General features: G+C 44.9%; 1 protein-coding gene across 1 annotated transcript in view; it reads right to left on the reverse strand.

The window, feature by feature from the left end:
* Window positions 1–20,524, reverse strand: part of LOC143818487 (contactin-associated protein-like 4) — a 696,988-nt gene that overhangs the window by 74,127 nt on the left and 602,337 nt on the right. Inside the window, exon 18 of the mRNA XM_077299784.1 lies at window positions 1,303–1,542. Coding sequence (XP_077155899.1) covers window positions 1,303–1,542 — 240 coding nt within the window. The remainder of the gene's footprint in view (window positions 1–1,302; window positions 1,543–20,524) is intronic.

Genomic DNA, 20,524 nt, shown 5'->3' on the forward strand with positions numbered 1-20,524 from the left:
TGCGGAGAGACGCCGGGAAGATGGCGCCGAGGAGCTGCAAGCAAGACAGGTGAGTATGTGTTTTATTATTTTATTGCAGCAGCAGCAGCACAGCTATGGGGCAATAATGGTGCAGAGCACTATATGGCACAGCTATGGGGCAATAATGGTGCAGAGCACTATATGGCACAGCTATGGGGCAATAATGGTGCAGAGCACTATATGGCACAGCTATGGGGCAATTATGAACGGTGCAGAGCACTATATGGCACAGCTATGGGACAATAATGGTGCAGAGCACTATATGGCACAGCTATGGGGCAATAATGGTGCAGAGCACTATATGGCACAGCTATGGGGCAATAATGGTGCAGAGCACTATATGGCACAGCTATGGGGCAATAATGAATGGTGCAGAGCGCTGTATGGCACAGCTATGGGACAATAATGGTGCAGAGCACTATATGGCATAGCTATGGGGCAATAATGAATGGTGCAGAGCGCTGTATGGCACAGCTATGGGACAATAATGGTGCAGAGCACTATATGGCACAGCTATGGGGCAATTATGATCGGTGCAGAGCACTATATGGCACAGCTATGGGGCCATAATGAACGGTATGGAGCATCTTTTTATTTTTGAAATTCACCGGTAGCTGCTGCATTTTCCACCCTAGGCTTATACTCGAGTCAATAGGTTTTCCCAGTTTTTTGTGGCAAAATTAGGGGGGTCGGCTTATACTCGGGTCGGCTTATACTCGAGTATATACGGTAATTAAGAATCATTCACAAATGTATCAGGGATTATGCTAGTGCAACCATTATTAATGAATATTGAAGGCACAGGTACCATAAATTCACTGGAAAAAGCAATGAATTAAAGAGGTAAGAAAACAGTGAAGTTATTAATAAGAATCTCACCCACCAAACACCTAACACGTGTTTTACAAATGCTTTGTCATAACTCTCTGGTTAGTTGCAACACTGTCAACATAATGTCTACTCCATAGCCAATACCAGACATTTGGAGCAATGGCGTAGACTTCCAGTGGACCCAGTGGAAAGTGAGTAAAGTGTGTTTTGATTTTTTACAAGAACCTGGAGCTGGGAACATACCCCTTTAATTTCTGGTGTGCACTGGAGCCCTATATTTTTTTAAGTGCTAAAGTTACACTTACATAACAAAATACTAGATAGTAAAAAAAACCTCATAGAGATTGAATTTTCTGAGGTTCTATATCAACATCATTTAGTCAAAATCAGAAGACAAAATGTACAGGTTGGATTTTTACTTAGTGTAAAAATTGTCAAGTACATTCTTACCTTTCTTGCAAAATGGTCCAGTATATGCTGATGAACTGCAGTTACACAAAAACCCATTCTGTCTTTCAACACATTTTCCTTCATTGTGACACAAGCTTCCATAGCTACTGCAGTGACCAGGGCAGCCTGGTTTGATACCTGGGGTCACCTTTGCTCTTTCTTCCAAGTCAATAGGAATTCCATTCAACTTCAAAGAGCGAATACAGCCTAAAAATCCTTTTTGTCTTGAAGGTGTTCCTCCTGTTTTCATATATATAAAAAGTAATAATATACATGTTTAACTGATCCATATATTTGCCAGAAACCAAAGTGCTTTGCTAAATTAAGTAGGTGACATTTATTTTGAAAATTGCTAGGAACACATGTAAACCCTTCTTTTGCAGAATGTTACTTCATTTGCTGGTTATTATTATGGTCATCATAACTCATTAATCATATTATGTATCATAATAGGGTGAGTTAAAGGAGTTGTCTCCTAATCGGACTCCCCTACATGAACCAGAATAAAGAGCCTTTCAATGAGAATGGCTCTTGTTTTAGGGTTCTAAAACCAGTCTTTATGTGGTGACCATTTAACACTCCATGCAATGCTAGATGTCCTATGTGTCTGGTTGGTCAGGCTCTTTTCTGGAAAAATCAGCTGTATGCCGCAAGGTGACAAATGAGAAACACTATTATGGGTTTAATTAGAATTTTAGGGCTTTCGTTTATGAGTCACTTGATCTTTTCTATTTAAAATTCTGTAGTTTTGCTTGGTGCATGCTTAAATATTTTGTGCTGTCAATCAACCATACATTAGTATCTCTTTTCAGTGGTAATGTAATATAAAGCTATATAGATAAAGCACTGAATCCCAATCTACAGGTAGAGCGTAAGGCTTCCAAACATATTAATCTGTATGGGGCATTATGACTGTCCCTCAACATCATAGGCGTTATCCAATATCAGACTGCCTATTCTTTTTTTTCCCAAGAGATAAGCCATCAGGAAAGGCTGGCAGTTACTCTAGCAATAAAAAACAGGAGTGCTTAACAAAGTTCTCCTGTGTATGGAGGGGTCAGGGAAGTTAGCTGCCAGCAGAATGATAGGCTAAACCATCATTTATCCAAAAGCTATCTATTGTTTATGGAGGTTTTCAATAACAGATCTACAGATTTCAATGTCTGACCACCACCGAGGGCACATCTAACTTTCTTGCTAATTTGCTATTTAATGTGTCCATGACCAACAGTATAGAGTGTAGTACCAACACAATAAAAATCAAGCTATATGCATTGAAGTTGAGTGCCAGGTTCTTTTACATCTATGCTATTATGGTGTGGGAACCTACCTGTGCACCCCCTTAGCTGTGATCATGGTCTATTTTGTCCATGGCCAACAGTTGACACTTTGGAGGCCATACTGAGGCTTGGGAAGCTCAAACAGACCTTTAAGTTAATTTTATCTGAGAAACATGCACATGACCCAACTACCAAGTCTCTTCATTATGATCCTGATCTAAAGCAGGTCGAGAGATCTCTGATGCTGAATTGTAGTGTCAGTTGTCCAGAATATGTGTTCATTGTGTGTTTGTTTCTGAAAAGAACAGGATTCAACAAGTATTGATAGTAATTGATATTAAAATGGGGTCTGAACCTGGTTTACTTGTTATTGCACTCCACTTACAACAGCAGTTAAAAGATGTAATTTAACCCCTTTCACCCCAAAACCTATTTTTACCTTCCTGACAAGGCCAAATGTTACAATTCTGACTGGTATAAATTTATGTGGCTATAATTCTGGAATGCTTAAATGGATTCCACTGATTCTTAGAATGTTTTGTCTTGTGACATATTGTACTTCATGATAGTATTAAAATTTGTTTGATATGACTTGCATTTATTTGTGAAAATATCAGAAATTTGGCGAAAGTTTGTAAAATGTTGCAAATTTCAAACTTTACATTTTTATGCCCTTAAATCAGAGGGTTATGTAACAAATAAATAACATTTCCCACATGTCTACTTTACGTCAGCACAATTTTTGAAACTTTTTGTTATTAAGTTAGAAGGGTTAAAAGCTGACCAGCGATTTCTCATTTTTCCAGCAAAATTTACAAAACCATTTTTTAGGGACCATATCACATTTGAAGTGACTTTGAGGGGCCTATATGACAGAAAATACCCAAAAGTGACACCATTCTAGAAACTGCACCCCTCAATGTGTTCAAAGCCACATTCAAGAAGTTTATCTACCCTTCAGGTGATTCACAGGAATTAATGGCATGTGGTAGGAAAAATGAACATTTAACTTTTTTCACAACAATTTTACTTTAGATCCAAATTTTGTTTTTTTGCAAAGGTAACAGGAAAAATGTTACCCCAAAAGTTGTTGTGCAATTTCTCCTAAGAATGCTGATACACCATATGTGGAGGAAAAAGACTGTTTGGGCACACAGGAGAGCTCGGAAAGGAAAGAGCTCAATTTATCTTTTTGAATACAAAATTTGCTGGAATAATTAGCGGACACCATGTTGCATTTGGAGAGCCCATGATGTGCCTAAACAGTGGAATACCCCCACAAGTGACCCCATTTTGGAAACTAGACCCCTTAAGAAATGTATTAAGATGTGTGGTGAGCACCATGAATCCTCATTTGCTTCACTGAATTGAATAATGCTAAGCCATGAAAATAAAAAAAATCACATTTTTTCCCACAAAAGTGTTCTTTAAAGGGAAGGTACTGTGCTTGCAGATCATTAATAAATCAATGTAATGTAGCATAACATGCTGTTATAACCAAGTTTTGATTGCATTTTGAAACATATTTTGTGTGTTATATGAGTTTAAAGCAGGCCCAGGGGGTTGACAATTGTCACTGCTGTGAACTGGGAATGCCTCTGTGGGCTGCAGAATTCAGAGTAGTGGGAGTGTTCTGCTGCAATATTCTTTGAGCCCTCAGATAAGTTAACATAAGCAGTACTGCTTCCAGCAGAACAGATCCTATATTGATGGCTGAGGGGAGTAAAATGCAGGTGAAAAGTATGGGAAGAATATCAGAGACAGCAAGTAGGAACAGTGTACCATTAGCGTTATTGGAGCAAGAGCTGTCAGCTGCTCAGCAGATGCTGTGATTAATCCCTTCATAAGATAAGATAAGGATCTTCAGGTCTGCAGTGAATGGTCAGGCATTGTGGAGGGGGTGGGAGAATCATGTAATCTGGGTGAGAGAGACTGATTGGAGATAGAGAGACAGTAAGGGTACTGTCACACAGTGGCACTTTGATCGCTCCGACGGCACGATCCGTGACGTTGCAGCGTCGCTTGATTATCGCTCCAGCGTCGTAGACTGCGGTCACACTTTGCAATGCACGGCGCTGGAGCGATAATTTCATGACGTAGTTGCGATGTAGAAGTCATACAGGACATTGGGAATATTGTGCACACCTTTGTTACACGCTGCGATCATGCCGCCACAGCGGGACACTTGACGACGAAATAGTTTCAAACGATCTGCTACGACGTACGATTCTCAGCGGGGTCCCTGATCGCAGTAGCGTGTCAGACACAGCGATATCGTAACTATATCGCTGGAACGTCACGGATCGTGCCGTTGTAGCCGTTGTAGCGACCAAAGTGCCACTGTGTGACAGTACCCTAACTGTTGATGATAGCAGATCACAGGGCAGTCATCCACAAAATGGCGCTGCCCTGTGATGCTACTCTTCATTTTGCCCCAGGGATACTAGAACACCCAAAAGGGGAGGAAAATGGTGATGTCAGCAGTTACTGCCCCAATTTTCCAGCTAACAGTAAAGATGGTAAGTCTTACTATAGCTGCTTGAGGTCTAAAATGGAAAATGCTACCTGTAGTGGTAAATATATATATATATATATATATATATATATATATATATATATATATATATATGTATTATTATTATTATTATTTATTATTATAGCGCCATTTATTCCATGGCGCTTTACATGTGAGAAGGGGTATACATAATAAAAACAATATTAGAAATCCCCAAATCATAATCTTAGTCTGGGACAACACATGTGTGCTGCATACAACCAGACCCATCAATTTTTTAGCTCCAAATAGCATAAGAAAACAGGAGGAACCGGAGCATGTTTATATAGAAAAAGATATACTTTATTATAACAAAAGACAATAAAAACAGCAATAACACTTAAAAAGTAGGTGGTGAATACCATGATATACAAAAACAAGAAGGCATCCACCCCTTTAAACTCCCCATATATATACTCTAATCCAGGAGGGAGATCCCTTCCATACGATGCAGCCAGGCAAGGTGACTAGCAAGTAGTCAGTAAAAGTGACAAAATACAGCAAAAAAGTATATATTAGCCAAATAAGGCCAAGTCAGCTTACCGGGGTACAGAGAGGGGAGTAGAGGAGTGGAGTCCCACCAGGATAACAGCCCCCCGACACGTGTTTCGCGGCTCAGAAGCGCCGCTTTTTCAAGGAAGGACTAATAAAAACAAGTACAATAATCTTGACCGATACAAGTCACAACTGGAACAGGAGGAGAGAGGACCCTGCCCACGAGGGCTCACAATCTACAAGGGATGGGTGAGGATACAGTAGGTGAGGATAGAGCTGGTCGTGCAGCAGTTTGGTCGATTGGTGGTTACTGCAGGTTGTAGGCTTGTCGGAAGAGGTGGGTCTTCAGGTTCTTTTTGAAGGTTTCGATGGTAGGCGAGAGTCTGATATGTTGTGGTAGAGAGTTCCAGAGTAGGGGGGATGCACAAGAGAAATCTTGTATGCGATTGTGTGAAGAGGAGATAAGAGGGGAGTAGAGAAGGAGGTCTTGTGAGCATCGGAGGTTGCGTGTAGGAAAGTACCGGGAGACGAGGTCACAGATGTATGGAGGAGACAGGGTGTGGATGGCTTTGTATGTCATGGTTAGGCTTTTGTACTGGAGTCTCTGGGTAATGGGGAGCCAGTGAAGGGATTGACAGAGGGGAGAGGCCGGGGAATAGCGGGGGGACAGGTGGATTAGTCGGGCAGCAGTTTAGAATAGATTGGAGGGGTGCGAGAGTGTTAGAGGGGAGGCCACAGAGCAGGAGGTTACAGTAGTCGAGGCGGGAGATGATGAGGGCATGGACTAGGGTTTTTGCAGATTCTTGGTTTAGGAATGTACGGATCCGTGAAATATTTTTGAGTTGGAGGCGGCAGGAAGTGGAAAGGGTTTGGATATGTGGTTTGTAAGAAAATATATAATAATTTTCATATAGAAATGTTTGCAAACAGTGCAAACTGTTAGGGTTGGCGGAACGCACCGAGTATATATATGTATTATTAGGTGTGTTTGCAACCCGGGATCCACCGTGCAGGAGAGGAACCTGCTGCTGGCAAATGGCGGCACTATATGGCAGTATAAGCGAACTCTATTAACTCCACAGAGTCGCTAGGAACAAGATGCTGTGCCCTGTTAACCTCACAGAGGTACACAGCTACCAACCAGAGCAAACTGTGGTCATGCAGTCAGAGAAAACAGAAAAACAACTCCTCACCGGAGGTGCCGGCATTCTAGTGGCCTCCAGTATTCTAGGGGCTTATTTCAGCCAAACCCTAACCGCATCCAAACATGACCACACTGGCGCTGAGCCCATAGACATTGGTTTCATACTAGCACATGGCCGTATGGCCATGCAAACCTTTTATAGCTGGAGCAACTTCAGGACCTTCCTAGAGGACCAATGGGAGCTGCTAGAGTACCTGAGCAACTTCAGGACCTTCCTAGAGGACCAATGGGAGCTGCTGCAGTATCTGTGCATGTGACCCCCGACCTCCAATGAGAGGTCTTACCCTGGACATGCTCAGAAGGGGAAAAGCAGGACTTAGTCCCAGAGATGTCTGCTCGCCGCTGACCAGTACTGGCTACAAAGGCAGAGCCTGGAAGAACAGTAGTAACCAGTCACCCAGTATCAGCCTGAGTCAGATGCTGGGACCAACGTCTCTGCTAAGCAGGCTCCACTGCAGCTGGAGAAAAATGGGAGACCACAGCGGAGGTGGTTCGAGATTCCCCCTGTGAAGAGGCGGGAACTCAACACCTAACAGCAAACATTGCATAAACACATTTTAATTACTATTTTAAGCCTAATTTCACAAAAAACTAATTACAAGAAAATTGGTGGCACCTTCCATTTAAGACCCAATTTATTATTTTCACAAGGTTAACAGGGGAAAATGGACCCCAAGATTTTTGTGTGCAATTTCTCCTGAGTACAACACCCTATATGTGGCCAAAAACTATTTTTGAGGCATAGTGCTAAGCTCAGAAGGGAAGAAGCGATATATTGGAATTCAGATTTTGCTTTGCTGATTTGAGGGTGCCATGTGACATTGGTAGAGCCCCTTTGGTGCCAGAATAGCAGAACCCCCCATACGTGACCCCATTTTACAAACTACACCTATCAATTGTAATGCCATTGTGTTTGTGCCTTGTTTCCCCGGCATTACTCTGCATATCTGTGCTCTTACCTTTTGCTCCTTTCCCCCTAATCAGCTGGGATACTATTGGCTGTTATGTGTATGGATGCTGCTCAGTTCCCTGCTCTGTAGCCATACATATGTTGTAATGTCTTTGCTCCGCTGCATGACCATCCGCATTTGTGATCCCTGGCTGCCACTGTGGAAGCTATCTGCGGTTGCAAGGTCCTCTGCTGCTGGTGCATGACTTTCCATCTGTGTCCAGGCTTGCAGCCGCTGCCAGGTGCCCTAGGCCTCAGTTCCTGTGCAGGCTATGCTGTACTGGTTTCTGTCTGTGCTTAGGGTGCACGCGGCCACACTTTCCCCGCTTTTATTAGGGGCAGTGTGTGATTCAATTGCTGTCCCCAGCCTATTGCTGAGGGGAAGCTCCTATTTAAAGTTCCTCTTCTCTGTTGAGCCTTGACAGAGCTTGTCATTAGGTTGTTGAACCTTGTTTGTTTGGTCCTCCATGTTGCTCTTAGTCTGTCTGGTCTTCAGCTCCTGTTCTGCCTGATATCAGTTCTAGGAAACCTGATGTCTTTGTCCCTGGACCCATCCTGTCTATGTGTTGGTACCAAAGTCCTAGCCTTGAATGTGTATTCCTGCTGTGTGATGTTCCTGGAGTCCTTCTGTGTTTTGAGCCATGTACCCAGTGACTGTGAGTTTCTTGTAACCCATGTCTTGAAAATAAACCTGTGTTTGTCTTTTGAAGATGGAGTCTGGTGTTCCTGCTGAGCATCTATTACGCGGTTCTAGCTCCATCCAGCTCCAGTCCATTGCTGTGGTGCTTGCACCATACCGCTTGAGTTCCTTCCTAGGTCGTGTCCATTCTCCGGAGTCTGATGACCACTGCCTGGTGCCAGGAGTCTGACAACTGCTGTCTGGTGTTTGGAGCCTGATGACCGCTGCTCGATGCCCTGCCAGTGTCCCTGATGTCCTGCCGGTGTCCCTGATGTCCTGCCTGTGTACTGATGTTCTCTTCCTGGAGCCATGTCTGTTGTCCAGAGTCCAGATAACCTGCCTTTGTCCTAGATGCCCAGCCTGTGTCCAGATATCCAGTCCATGGTCCTGGTGGTCCAGCCGGTGTTTCAGAGTTGGTCCCAAGCGTGTTCCTGGACGGACTCCTTCTCTGTGTTTCTGGGGAGTCTCCAGCTTACTCATGTTCCTGGACGGGCTCCTCCTTCGTGCTCCTGGGGAGTCTCCATTCTTGTTTCCTGGTGACAGCTCTGCCTGTATGTCTTGGATCTGACCTGCTGATGTCCTGAGCTGCTATGTTGATGTTCCTGGACCTGTGCTGTCCATGTCTTGCCTGTGTCCCGATGTCCTGCCTGTTCCCTAGGGTCAATCCCGTGATGACATCTGTCAGAGAGCGGTGTCTGATATTCTCATGCTATGCCTGTGCTACGCCTGGGGCCTGAGAGAGAAGTTTTCCTGATATGTCCGTGCCAGATGACCCTGGACTGCATCAACCCATGATGACCTCTTGCCATCGTCTGACGTCTTCTGACCTGTTATGTTTACCCTAGCTAGATGTGCGGAATCGGGAGCCTGGCATTGTAATGTCTTGTTTTCTGTATGTTGACTTTTGTTAGCAAACTTTGTTTCTTCATACCTGAAGTTCAGTGGTGTCATCTAGTCCTGTACGTCACTACCTTGCCCACATGCTCAGCTGCCACAGACCCTGGCCGCTGCCCTTCCCTAGTCCAGGTAGGCCCTGGTCCCCCTCTGTGGTCCAGTGGGTCCACATTCTATTACCACCTAAGACGCACACCCCACGTCATCATGGCATGGCAATGTGGGAGTGTAAGCTTAGCAAGCTAAGCCGCGTCCTGTTAATTATGTGACATCAATGAATTAATCTATGGGTGCAGTGATTATATTGACGGCACAGGTGTGTCACAGAATTTTAAATAATTGGGAAGTGAACAAATAATTAGCATTTTTAGCAGTAAAATTTTGTCTTAGCCCAAGATTTTATATTTTCCAACTGGGAAATAGATAAAAATGGCACCAAAATTTGTCCCACAATTTCTGCTGAATGTAGAAATATCTCATATGTGGCTGTACAGAATCCCTTAGTGTTAGAAGAGCAGAATCCCCCCCTAAAGAGATCCCATTTTGGAAATTATACCCCCTTGGGAATTTATCTACAGGTGTAGTGACATTTTTTACTCCATTGGTGTTTTCCAGATAAAAACAGCAGTGGATATTGCTGAGTGAAAAATTGCAAACTGCCGTCTTGGTGCCTATACATTGTAGTCCCCTATATGTTGAGTGCAAAGTTCCAGACAATTGCACTACAACTCCGTGTGTCCAAACTGTAAGTATATAGGACCTCCAGTAAGCAGGAAGCTAGAAGGAATGGGGATCAATGTGCTACTGAAAGGCATACATGACAACCTTTTAAAATTTTTAGCTTGAACTTTTAAATATTAATTTATTTCAATTATATGTAGCAAAGCCAGGTAGGCTAGAGTTAATTCCTAGCTCTCCAGGTTTTGATTAGGTCACCTGGCTAGCCCTGCATATAACTAGGCTAGCTATTCTTCTTAGTCAGTCAGTCAGCTCAGAGAAGTTGACCAGACTGGATGTGTATTGAAGCTCAAGAGAGAGACAGGCAAGAATCACTCTCTGAGAGGAGTCTGCACAGGCTGTGCGCGCAGAGAAACGCAAGTATCAGTGATTGCTATGAACAACAGATATTATAACAGCAGCAGCATTAGAAGCAGTACTATGACCTTCCTAGCTCAGTCATATATGAATAGCCAGGGTTTGTTCTGTTTAGTCAGCACCTGGACAAGGCTAGGAATTAATGTCTGTGAATTTGCTTTGTTGCTGTGCAACCTGTGGAAAGCAAAAAAAAACTGCACTTGTTTGGACTAAAACTGCTTTGCCTGTTTGAACGCTACCAATGGTCTAATGCCAAATGACTCCCAAATATAGTGAATCCCTAGATATGTTACAGGGTTATTCCCATCTTTATGGATAGATGAAGTTATAATCTATCCATTAGAATGGAAATAACTCTTATCAGTGAGGATCCAACTGCCACCAAACCAATTCCAAGAACTGAGCCCACAGAGCCTGTTGTGAATGGAGCAGTAACTGGACATGTACACCACTGCTCCATTTATTCTATATGGGACTGCCAGAGATAGATTAATACAAGGCTTGGCTCTTTCCTGCAGTCGTATAGAGAATGAATGATATGATAATGAGCAAGTCTAGCCCAATAATCCATTCAGAGGAGGCTCTGCAGTTCCCCGTTCTCAGATTCAGTAGAGGTCCCAGTGGTCAGATCCCAAAAGATCGTCAATATGTTACTTTTTCTTTGGATAGGTAATAACTACTCTAAAGAAGAACCACTTAATTTTGCTGTATGTATGTCACAATTTTAGATAACATAGCAATCAAATGCATTCATTTCTTAATATTTATTAAAATTTTACAACCTTATGTGACTATTCCAGATGCAAAGCATTCATTTCTAGTCAGTTAATTAAATGTCACAGATTTGGCACTTCTAAGCCACAAATTATTTGATTTGCCTTCTCAAGGATTTCCAGTTTAAAACTAGCACTCATCCCAACAAATTGAATTAATCTGAAAGAATGTCAATTAATTCTATATTCCCTTGCTCAGACATGAAGCAACATCTGTTGCATATAAAATAAGGACATACTTTATTAAATCAAATGAGCATTGGGTGCTTTTATTAAAAAGAAAACAGTAAGGGAAACAAGTATTAACATTGATAACCATAAACCTTGAAAAATATTACACAGTTTCTTAAAGGAGACCTGCCACCAGGTCAAAAGTGGAAAGTGTTTTTATTACCACTGATACCCTGATTACTCCACAATTTTTGTTTTGTTTTGTATTTTTAAATCCACCTTATGGAAACAGAGATATGGGCAATTTTATTTAGTGATAATTTTTATGATATTTCCAAGTGTGTGGTCCATATCACTGGTACCATATAGTGAATTAAAAAATGCAGAACTCTCTGTAGCAACTAGAACAAAGTAAAAGCAAAAAATGGTGTCTTTTCACCTAGTGACAGGTTATCTTACATCATTTTTGCTTATGAAATTGTGAGAAATGTCACATTATAAGATGTGAATTCAAAAAGCAACTGCTGCTGTTGCTACCGTACATAAGAGTGGAAATACATCTTTAAGGTGAAAAACTTTTTTTTTTTTAACAGCCTGGTTTTTCAGGAAATACTTGACTGAGGGTAGAGAGAGACTGCCATATTTCTCGTGCAAGAATCACATCTCACTGCATGGACTGGCCTGGCACCTCTCCTGACCTGAGCAAGACAGCATGATTGATTATTATGCAGCTGTCAAGTTCAGGTCAGGAGAGCCGACAGCCAGTACGAGGTTTACTATGCAATTCTCTTAGGAGAGATACGGCAGTCTGTCTCTGCCCTAATGCAGATCCAGGAAAAAAAATTCAGAGTTCATTTAGTGTGGAGCTGCACAGTCATCATGCACGACTGTTCAAACTCAGTCAGAGCTGAAGATATTCTGTCCTAAAACCAATGTTTGGCAACAGTGATTCCTCCCCACATATGGAGTTGAATATTGCATACCAAGATTTCTCTATATATAACCTATAGAAAAGAAAACAATTAATTGAGTAAACAGCCTTGCACAAGACGTGCTGCACAAGACGTGCTGCACACACGATGCTGCACCAGACTGGGTAAGCAAAAAAACAAAAGAGCAAAAATGATAAATTACAACATTATTGAGGGGCTAAAAAAATAGATGTGCAGACAATGCAGAGTACATCATACTACACTCAGTCTGATACAATATATAATATAATATGCAAATTACAACAACAAACATTCAATGCAAAGAAAAAATATTCCTAAGGCTGGGTGCCCACGACCAGGAACTAGCAGCTCTTTGGACGCAGCGTTTGTTCACTATGTCCAAAGGACTGCCTTCTATTCAACACAAGCAAATCCGCATGTGATTACTGAACCGTGTGGATTTGCCAAATCTAATACAATTATGTTGGTGAAATTTCTCTTGTGGAGACTAGCATCTCTGCAAGAGAAATTGACATGCTGCGGTTTGGAAAGGCGAGCCACACGTCAGTCTCCACGGGTGATTCACAGGCGACTGTTGACGCATATTGTTAGGGCTAGCGGAAAGCACCAAATAATTAGGAAGATGGTATAAGGTGCGTTCGCTGCCCGGGGTCCACCGTGCAGAGATGGAACCTGCTGCTGAGTAATGATGGACTATATGGCTGTATAATGTGGATACACACACGGGTTAGCTTCACCCGGTATGAAGGAAGCGAACCCTGTTGTGTCATAGGGCCGCAATACCGCACAAAGCGCACAAGCAGAGAATCACAGAACTCTATCCCAAGACTCAGGGAAAGAGTTCCTCCAGACCTCTTGCACTTGACACCGCTACTGGGGTGTCAGAGTAAATGGAAACAATAATTAAATGCACAAGAGTGCATGTAGAGCCGCTCTGGCGGATGCCACTAACCACCCAGACTTGGGTCAGGAAAGCGCTCTATTAGCACACGGCGCCGTACTGGCGGTCACTGCAATAGGACGCAGTATCGTGTGTTAGGTGCAGATAGCACAGTCGGGCGCTAGATCCACCAAGCATCCACCATTCGCGAGCAGTCAACAACACTAGAAAGGGGGATGATTATTGAGCGACTTTCACACATCTACACACACACGTTTTCAAGTATACACTAGCGTATGGCTGAGTGGCCATGCGAACCTTTCATAGCAGCAGTGCTATGGGACCTTCCAGATGGTCCAACAGGAGCCGCAAGAGGACCTGAGCATGTGACCCCCGACCTCCAATGGGAGGTTGTCCCGTGGGCATGCTCAATATAGGAAAAGCAGGACTTAGTCCCAGAAAGACCTGCTCACTGCTGATCAGTGCTGGCTACAAAGGCAGAGCCTGGAAGGGCAGCAGTAACCAGTCACACAGTATCAGCTCGAGCCAGACGCTGGGACCAATGTCTCCGCTGAGCAGGCTCCACTGCGGCTGGAGAAGAATGGGAGACTGCAGCGGAGATGGTTCAAGATTCCTCCTGTGTAGAAGCGGGAACTCAAAACCTAACATTACCCCCTTCCTAGGGCTCCCCTCCTTGGACCTGACTACACTCGAAGGCAGCAATATGCTGTGGAGCTCGAATGTGCTCAGCAGGTTCCCAGGACCTGTCCTCTGGGCCATAACCCTTCCAATCCACCAAATAAAAATTTTGCCACGTACCACCTTGCACCCCAAGATAGCGTTCACCTCGTAAACGTCCGTAGATGAACCTGATGTCCCAGCAGATCACTTGGAAAACCGGGACATGTGTACGGGCTTTAAGAGGGACTCATGAAAGGTGTTGGTGATACCTAGGCGTGGACGGAGGGCCAGACGGTAGACCACAGGGTTAACCTGTTCAAGGACCTTGAAGGGACCCAAGTAGCGAGGTGCAAACTTAATAAACTCAACTCGCAGCCTGATGTTACGAGCGGAGAGCCACACTAAATTGCCATGAGCAAAGGTCGGAGTGGGGCACGGATGTGCATTGGTGGAGGACCTCATTCTCTCCTTGGAGGCCCGGATGGCATCCTGAGTGTGGTCCCAAGTGTCACATGCCTCCACAGCCCAGTCCGCCACCCTGGAGTCAGCAGAAGACACAAGCATAGGCACAGGAACCCGTGGATGCTGACCGTAGTTAAGGAGGAATGGGGTCTGCCCAGTGGAGTCGGCTACGGCATTGTTCAGCACAAACTCCGCCCACAGTAGCAAGGATGCTCAGGCATCCTGCCTGGCTGAAGCAAAATGTTGCAGATATGTGACCAAGGTCTGGTTGGCCCTCTCTACCAACCCATTCATCTCGGGATGGTATGCTGAAGAGAGATTCAACTCGATGCTGAGTAGATGACAAAGCTCTCTCCAGAACCGAGATGCAAACTGGGAACCCCAGTCACTGACAATTTTGTCCGGCATACCGTGTAGGCGGAAAATGTGTTTTATAAACAATGCTGCCAAGGCCCATACAGAAGGTAGCGATGGAAGCGGCACCAAGTGCACCATTTTCGAAAAATGGTCGGTGATTACCCAAATGATGGTGCAGCCATGGGACTTGGGTAAGCCCACCACAAAGTCCATCCTGACCATCTCCCAGGGCCTGTCTGCCAATGGCAGGGGATAAAGTAACCCAGCTGGCTGTTGTCATGAAGACTTATTCTTGGCACAGGAGACCCACGCCCAAATATAGTCTCCAACGTCACGGGCCATATGCGGCCACCAGTACGTCCTCGCCAGAAGCTCAGATGTCCTTTTGGTCCCAAAGTGTCCACACCCACCCTGGATGAGTGAGCCCAAGAGAGAACCTCTGGTCACAAATTTGATGCACAAAAGTCTTAGCAGGGGGCACAGACTGTAGCAAAACCGGAGCCACAGTCCTCAGGCTCTCAGAAGGGACAATAAGCCGTGGTTCCTCCTCCTACGCTGATTACACTACGGAGCTGGAGAGAGCGTCAGCACAAATGTTCTTCTCGCCGGAGAGAAAATGGAGGGTGAAATGGAACCGGAAGAAGAAGAGGGACCATCTGGCCTGGCGAGAATTTAGCCGCTGGGCAGCCTGTATATAGACCAAATTCTTGTGGTCGGTGTAAACTTGGAAGGGAAAGCGAGCCCCCTCCAGGAGGTGTCTCCACTCTGAGAAAGCCAGCTTCATGGCTAGCAACTCCCTGTCCCCGATGGAATAATTCCTCTCCGCCGGTGTGAAGGTCTTTAGAGAAAAAGAAGCAAGGATGCTTCCGACATTAAGCATCCTTTTGAAATAGGACTGCTCCAGCACCGACAGATGAGGCATCTACCTCCATTATGAAAGGTTTATCCACATCGGGGCGATGTAGAATAGGAGCGCTAGCAAAGTGGAACTTAATAGCGAGGAAGGCCTCGGAGACCTCCTTCGACCACAATTTGGGATTTACTCCCTTTTTGGTGAGGGCAACCAAGGGAGCTACCAAAGTTGAGAAGTTGGGAATGAACTGGCGATAGTAATTAATGAACCCCATAAAGAGCTGCACTGCTTTGAGAGAATGGGGTTCCTGCCAGTCCATCAAAGCCTGTAGCTTGGCAGGATCTATAGCCAATCCCTGGGCGGAGATGATATAGCCAAGGAAAGGCAAGGACACCTGCTCAAACACACACTTCTCCAACTTGGCGTAGAGGGAGTTTGCCCGTGGGAGGTCGAAGACTTTGCAAACATCTTTCCGGTGGGAGTCTATATCTGGAGAGTAGATGTGAATATCATCCAGATAGACTACAACTGAGGTGGAGAGCATATCCCGGTAGATATCATTCACAAAGTCTTGGAAAATGGCAGGGGCATTACAGAGCCTGAAGGGCATCACCAAATATTCATAGTGCCCATCCCTGGTGTAAAGTGCCATCTTCCATTCATCCCCCTTACGGATGCGAATCAGGTTGTAAGCACCCCGCAGATCAAGCTTAGTAAACACCCTTGCTCCCAGCAATCTATCGAAGAGCTCCGATATAAGTGGCAGAGGGTACTGATTCTTAACGGTTATGGCGTTAAAACCCCTGTTGTCTATGCTTGGACATAGTTCTCCATTCTTCTTCTACATGAAGAAGAACCCAGCCCCTGTAGGTGACACTGACTTCCTAATGAATCCTCTTGCCAGATTCTCCTGGAAGTACTGAGACATTGCCTTTGTCTTCAGGAGAGATAACGGGTAGAATCAGCACCAGGCAAGTGGCCAATAGGACAGTCATAAGGGCGGTGAGGCGGAAGAGTCTCCACAGCCTTTTTGGATAACACGTCTGCATAGACCCAATAGTGTTTGGGGAGGGAGGAAAGATCTGCAGGCACCTCTGTAGTAGCAACCTGAACACACTCCCTCAGACATCTACCATCACAAGATTCACTCCATCCCAGAATTCTCCCAGAGGACCACTCAATATGAGTGGAATGGTAATGTAGCCAAGGTATCCCTAACAGGACCTCATCAATTCCCTCGAGTATGACTAATAGGGAGATAATCTCCTGATGGGAAGAGAATAAATGAAATGGTTTGGTGTGTGATCTGTGAGGGCAGTGTCGACCCATTTACTACTCGTAGGTCACTGGTTTAGCGAGCATCACCAGGGGTGTTGCATGCCATTGGGCAAAGGCGGAAGACATGAAGTTGCCCTCCACCCCGGGATTCATGCAAAGCACTACCGTGTAAGTGGATGGGCCTATGATAGTTGTCCCCTTGAAGGACAGTTTGGAGAAAAACTCTGCTGTATCTAGTGAACCTCCTCCTATGGTCATTAGACGTGGTCGTTTCCCGACAGCTGGGGACATTTCTTGGCATAATGTCCTGACTGCTGGCAGACTGGACAGACCATGGGTACTCAAGCGACCCAGGACTTAGATTTCTCTCGGGAAACCTCCATGGCCTCTTGTGGCTCGGATGACTGATCCGGAGATTCCACAGGTCTGGTGAAGGTGGGAGCCAGCCGAAACCTCTGCCTACACTGGGCTCGCTCCAACCTTCACTCGTTAAAACGAAGGTCGATGCGAGTGGAGACCAATATTAGCTCCTCCAGTGTGGCTAGAATCTCCCTAGTGGCCAAAGCGTCCTTCACATGGTCAGCCAGCCTCCTCAAGTACAGGGATAAGGACTTTATCTGGCCACTCCAGTTCAGATACTAAAGTCCCGAAGTGGACAGCAAAATGGCTGACCATGGATGAGCCCTGTGTCAGTGCCAGCAGTTGGAGCGCCGTATCATGGGTGACAAGGTCTCAAGAAGACCTGTTTCAGAGTGCCCAAGAACCAATGAGCACTCTGTACCACATGATAGTCGTGCTCCCACAGCAGTATAGCACACTCCAACGCCCTGTCCTACAAGAGGGGTATTATGAAATCCCACTTTAGCCCACTCTGAGAGGAATCTTGCAGCCAGGAGCTCAAGGTGTATTGCATACTGGTTCATGAATCCCCCACACGACTTGCTACCGCCAGAGAACATATTTGGCAGCGGGAGGAGGGATAACGTAGGAACAGGGGTGTCAGTGGATATGTGACCTGCAGGCTCGCTAGCAGCCTGAACAGCTACTGTGGTAACATCCACAGCTGAGGTTGTGCGCTTGAGAGCCGCCAACCTGCCCTCCAGCTCCAGGATGTACCGCTGCAGTTGCTGCTTGTCCGACATTACTAGCCAGACCCTGGCACTAGTATAATGTTAGGGCTGGCAGAATGCACAAAATATAAATGTAGAAATAAGGTGCATTCGCAGCCCGCGGTCTACCATGTCGTGATGTTACCTGCTTGCCGTTATTGGTGGACACTATATGGCGTTATACTAAATAAACATACGTGGGTTAAATGTCACCCGGTATGTACAGAGGTGGACTCTGCTGCTTCACAGGACCGCACTACCACGGAATATAATGCAGCAGCCTGTTAAAGATTACAGAGCTCAGCAAAGTGAGTGCTAGTGTAAGGTCACAGGACTCTGCCCCAAGGATGCGGGTTAGAGTCCCTCTAGACCCACTAGCATACAGCGTCGCAACTGGGATGCCAGAAAAACCCTAAATAATAAATTTATCACTCATAGTGAGCGCAGCGTCGTGCTGGCGAATGCCACTAACCACCCTAACTAGGGAGAGGAAAGCGCACTAATTGTGCACGGCGCCGCACTGGTGAACGCTGCTATTTTGAGGCTGGTGAATCATGCTAAGTGCTGGTATGCACTGACTGGTGCTATTTCAACTCCAATCACCCAAACTCATGCAACAACGCTAGGGAAGGGGATCAGGGATCAATTAGGAGCTTTCACCAGAACATACACTTATCCATACACACCACAATATCAGGTTATATTAGCAAATGGCCGACCAGCCATGCGAAACTGTTATAGTCACAGCCTTCCAGGACCTTGCCAGTGGTCCAATCCAAGATGTTTGAGGACCTGGGCATGTGACCTCCAACCTCCAATGAGAGGTCATCTCATGGGCATGCTCAGTAGGCAACAAGCAGGACTCTGTCCCAGGAGAGTCTGCTCGGTGCTGACTAATACTGGTTACAATAGCTGGATCTGGAATGGCAGCAGTAACCAGACACACAGCATCAGCTTGAGCAAGATGCTGGGACCAACATCTCTGCTGAGCAGGCTCTTTTGCGGCTGAGGAAGAATGGGAGATCGCAGAGGACATGGTTCGAGATTCCCCCTGTGCAGTGGCGGGAACTCGACACCTAACACAGTCTTTCTTCCACTTGTTTGGGAGAGTGACATACCACCAGTCGACCTTCGTATGAGACCAACATCTTCACAGGCAAGAAACCCCATCTGTATCGGATATTGCTGTCTCTGAAAGACTTACAAACGTGGGCAGAAAGGTCTGGAAAAACTTGGAGGTTTTGCAAATCCTCTGGCAGGCTTGGGTTCTTCCTTAATTTCTGCAGAAATGTTTCTTTAGTGGTGAAAAAATGCAGTCTGGCTAATGTGTCTTTAGGGAGATCAGGATTTATATGCCGAGGTTTAGGGGTTCTATGAACTCTATCCACCATCAGATCTCTAGGGGTTAAATCAGGGAGAACTGCTTGCAGGAAAGCATGTAGGGTGTTATTAGCAATTCCCTCTGGGATGCCTCTTATGCGCACATGATTCATTCTAGATCTGTCCTCTAGATCATATACTTTGTTACTAAGCTGGGCTAATTCTTCTTTCAGAGCTTCATTCTCATCAATTAGGGCCTTTTATGATGTGGTGAATTCTGCCATCTTATTTTCCACATGGGAAGTGCATTCTCCCAGGCTGGAGATTGCTCCTTTCATGTCCCCCAGCATGGATTTCAAGTCCTCTCTTAATGAAGAAGAGAGGAGACTCTCCCCTGTGTCCACTCCACCTCCCCTATGCCATGTGAGGAGTGAGAAGATCCAGAGGGAGATGTAGCCACCATTTTAACTGAACTCCCAGCAGGCTTTCCTCTGGAAAAGAAGTCCTCCAATCTTGTTGGGGATCCATGTTTCTGGGTTCTCCCCCTGGTAATCATGTGCCCGGAGCATTCAGACACCTACAGCCTGTGTTATGGAGGCAAGGATTCTGGCTGGAAGCTGCTGGGTGCCAGTATTAGGTGCACAAACTCAGGAGCCCTGGAGTTATGAGACTGCTGCCTTCTGCTTGCAGGCCATGCCCCCTTTAGCCCAAGTTCTTCTAATTGGTGAGGGTCTCAGTGGTGAGAGAAGTTAGCCAATGTACAATTGATAGATGACTTCCATACTTGAAAATGCCCTTTTAAGGTTATAATACTACTAAACACATTGATCTACCTATTCCGGGGAATTTTACCTTGTATACTGGGTGCTATAAAGTTCCCAAGACTTGCAAGCTTAACATATTTGAGCAAACTGACAACTCATCCTGAAATTATGTGACAAATGGAAGCAATGAGTGCTTTTAACATTTATAAAATATAACATGAATTACTGACAGATTCTAGATAAAAGAATATTTCACTTAAATTCACTTAAAAATTTTTGTCATATCATCGTTACATGAGTATTATGTTTTTTTCTTTTTAAATACACACAAGTCTTTTTGTTGGAATAATGTTATTTCATAAGACCACAGGAAAAAGGATTTATCAAACACAGCACTTTGTAGAGAATGTTCCCGTATCACTTTCAACAGACCTGTGGTATAATTTGTTTGATAGCTATTTTTATAGTTTT

Source organism: Ranitomeya variabilis, chromosome 1, assembly GCF_051348905.1.
Source record: "Ranitomeya variabilis isolate aRanVar5 chromosome 1, aRanVar5.hap1, whole genome shotgun sequence".
NCBI lineage: Eukaryota > Metazoa > Chordata > Amphibia > Anura > Dendrobatidae > Ranitomeya > Ranitomeya variabilis.